At 47.1% G+C, this 3,456-nt stretch overlaps 1 protein-coding gene across 1 annotated transcript; it reads left to right on the top strand.

The window, feature by feature from the left end:
• The first annotated feature begins 1,635 nt into the window (after nt 1-1,635).
• On the top strand, nt 1,636-2,654 carry LOC109884862 (tumor necrosis factor alpha-induced protein 8-like protein 3). The gene has a single exon (XM_020476768.2). It carries the CDS (start codon nt 1,743-1,745, stop codon nt 2,241-2,243), a length of 501 nt encoding a protein of 166 aa, XP_020332357.1. The 5' UTR covers nt 1,636-1,742; the 3' UTR covers nt 2,244-2,654.
• Nucleotides 2,655-3,456: the final 802 nt, after the last annotated feature.

Here is a 3,456-nt window from a genome sequence, read left to right as displayed (position 1 = left end):
ACTGTCTCCTAAAGTTGATTCAGCTGCAGGATCGGGGCACCACCAGTACAGAGCTTGCGCAGGGATGGCAGCAGGGAAGTGTGAGTGCATCTGCACGCACAGTGAGGTGAAGACTTTTGGAGGATGGCCTGGTGTCAAGAAGGGCAGCAAAGAAGCCACTTCTCTCCAGGAAAAACATCAGGGACAGACTGATATTCTGCAAAGGGTACAGGCATTGTACTGCTGAGGACTGGGGTAAAGTCATTTTCTCTGATGAAACCTCTTTCTGATTGTTTGGGGCATCCGGAAAAAAGCTTGTCCGGAGAAGACAAGGTGAGCGCTACCATCAGTCCTGTGTCATGCCAACAGTTAAGCATCCTGAGACCATTCATGTGTGGGGTTGCTTCTCAACCAAGGGAGTGGGCTCACTCACAATTTTGCCTAAGAACACAGCCATGAATAAAGAATGGTACCAACACATCCTCCGAGAGCAACTTCTCCCAACCATCCAGGAACAGTTTTGTGATGAACAATGCCTTTTCCAGCAAGATGGAGCACCTTGCCGTAAGGCAAAAGTGATAACTAAGTGGCTCGGGGAACAAAACATCGATATTTTGGGTCCATGGCCAGGAAACTGCCCAGACCTTAATCCCATTGAGAACTTGTGGTCAATCCTCAAGAGGCGGGTGGACAGACAAAAACCCACAAATTCTGACAAACTCCAAGCATTGATTATGCAGGAATGGGCTGCCAACAGTCAGGATGTTGCCCAGAAGTTAATTGACAGCATGCCAGGGTGTTTTGCAGAGGTCTTGAAAAAGAAGGGTCAACACTGCAAATATTGACTCTTTGTATCAACTTCATGTAAGTGTCAATAAAAGCCTTTGACACTTGTGAAATGCTTGTAATTATACTTCAGTATTCCATAGTAACATCTGACAAAAATATCTAAAGACACTGAAGCAGCAGACTTTGAAAATGTATATTTGTGTCATTCTCAAAACTTTTGACCACGACTGTAGTATGAAGGAGTGGAATGATTATCTAAAATAAGTGTTGTTTGACAAAAGAGAAAGTAGCCAGAGAAGTTTTTTTACGTTAGAGAATGTAAGAGGTAAATGACGCAAAGCTATCCAGACTATTGTACTCCGTATGTGTGTGAGAATGTGTGTGTCGGCCATTTCAGACGGTTTGATTTACAGATAATTTACTGTCGTGACATCATTTAACCTTTACTGATCCAGGAACTGATCCAGGAATTGATCCTCTTTAGACTTCCCCTTTTAATGCTACTGATATAATTGCTGCTGGTCTGACAAGCACAGTACAACTGTAGACCTATGTGACAAAGTGTTATGAGTTTGACTCCTGTACTCTGAGTTTACAGTATGTGTTCAATGTAAGAAGTGCCTGACTACAGTATGACTTTAAAAGGAGGGTTAGTATAAAGCATATCTTCTCTGTGTGTTTGGTCCTGATTCGTCCTTCTCTTTGACAACAGCTTTAAACAGAGAGACAGAGAGGAATGTGTGTTTGACTGGGTGGGCTATGGAGCTAAACATTAACTCTCTCTCTCCTTCATCTACACCTCTCTCTATCTCTCCCCGACTCCCTCCCCTAACTCCTCCCCTCTCTCCCCCACCATCCTCTTCTCCCCATCTCTCTCTCTCCCCCCTTCTCCACCCTATCTCCCCCCTCCAGGCCAGGAGTGTTTCAACTCTCGCTCCCTGGCCCTCCAGGCACAGAAGAAGATCCTATCCAAGATGGCGACCGTGGCGGTGGCCAACCTCCTGACAGACGACGTCAGCAGTGAGATCCTGGACGAGCTGTACAAGGTCAGCCGGGAGTTCACCAAGAGTAAGAAGGAGGCCCACAAGATCGTCAAAGACGTCATCAAGATCGCCCTGAAGATCGGTATCCTGTACCGCAACCACCAGTTCAGCCCAGACGAACTGGACACGGTCGAACGCTTCAAGAAGAAGATGAACCAGGCAGCCATGACGGCGGTCAGCTTCTACGAGGTGGACTACACGTTCGACCACCGCATTCTGTCAGAGTTGCTGCTGGAATGCCGGGATCTTCTGCATGCGCTGGTGGAGCAGCACCTGACCCTGCGGTCGCACACTCGCATCGACCACGTGTTCAACCACTTTGCCCATGGGGAGTTCCTGGCCGAACTGTACGGAGACGGAGAGGATTACAGACTGTACCTGAGGAAGATCTGCAACGGGATCAACAAACTGCTGGACGAGGGAACGCTTTAACCTCTGACCCCTGATCTCTCACCTCTCACCTGACATTTGACCTTGCTCCTCCCTTCCTATTACTCAATCTCCATGGTTGTGGCTCAATAATCCCCCTTTCTCCTGAAGTGTGCACTTGTTCACTTCCCTTCATGGATTTGAAAGGAAATTATTGGTATATGGAACTTCCTTGTAGCCCATGCCTACACTAATCTAATATTTTTACATTTGTGGGGATTAGCAGATGAGTGCACACTTCAGGAAGAAGGAGAGATTATTGGGACACACTCCTCCTCTTCCTCTGGTCTCTCCACAGATCTGCTTTCCCTCCTCTCATTCCTTCTCTCTTTAAAAACCCTGATCTGTTCTGTTCTACCTTTTTCCTCCTGTTCTCCCACTTCCTCCTCTCTTTTCTCTCCTCCTCTCCTACTTCCTCCTCTCTTTTCTCTCCTCCTCGCCAACTTCCTCCTCTCTTTTCTCTCCTCCTCTCCCACTTCCTCCTCTCTTTTCTCTCCTCCTCTCCCACTTCCTCCTCTCTTTTCGCTCCTCCTCTCCTACTTCCTCCACTCTTTTCTCTCCTCCTCTCCAACTTCCTCCTCTCTTTTCTCTCCTCCTCTCCAACTTCCTCCTCTCTTTTCTCTCCTCCTCTCCCACTTCCTCCTCTCTTTTCTCTCCTCCTCTCCCACTTCCTCCTCCCTTTTCTCTCCTCCTCTCCCACATCCTCCTCTCTTTTCTCTCCTGCCCGGATCTCTCTTTTATTCTACTGAGCTTCCTGGACAGGGATGTGCTTTAATCTTCCTCTCCTTGTTTCTCCCCTTATTCTCCTGCTCCTCTACTTTCCTCTCCTTGTTTCTCTCCTTATTCTCCTGCTCCTCTTCTTTCCACTCCTTGTTTCTCTCCTTATTCTCCTGCTCCTCTACTTTCCTCTCCTTGTTTCTCTCCTTATTCTCCTGCTCCTCTTCTTTCCTCTCCTTGTTTCACTCCTCATTTCTATGGAGTTTCCATGACGTTGATGAACTGTATGTATAATTCTAAGATATTTAACTGGTGTCACAACTCTGTTCTGTGAGGTGTTTTCTCTACATCCTTCTCCCTCACCCTCTCCCTCTCCCTCACCATCCCCAAAGTTGGTAAGAGTGTGGCGCTAGCAAATCCAAGGTAATTGGTTCACTTCCCACAAGGATCATACACACATATTAAAGACATATTCACTTGCGGACATTGTTCGGTTAGT

Source organism: Oncorhynchus kisutch, unplaced genomic scaffold, assembly GCF_002021735.2.
Source record: "Oncorhynchus kisutch isolate 150728-3 unplaced genomic scaffold, Okis_V2 scaffold2013, whole genome shotgun sequence".
Taxonomy (NCBI): Eukaryota; Metazoa; Chordata; class Actinopteri; order Salmoniformes; family Salmonidae; genus Oncorhynchus; species Oncorhynchus kisutch.
The sequence above is the reverse complement of the archived record's forward strand: the minus strand, read 5'-3'. Positions and strand labels throughout refer to the sequence as shown.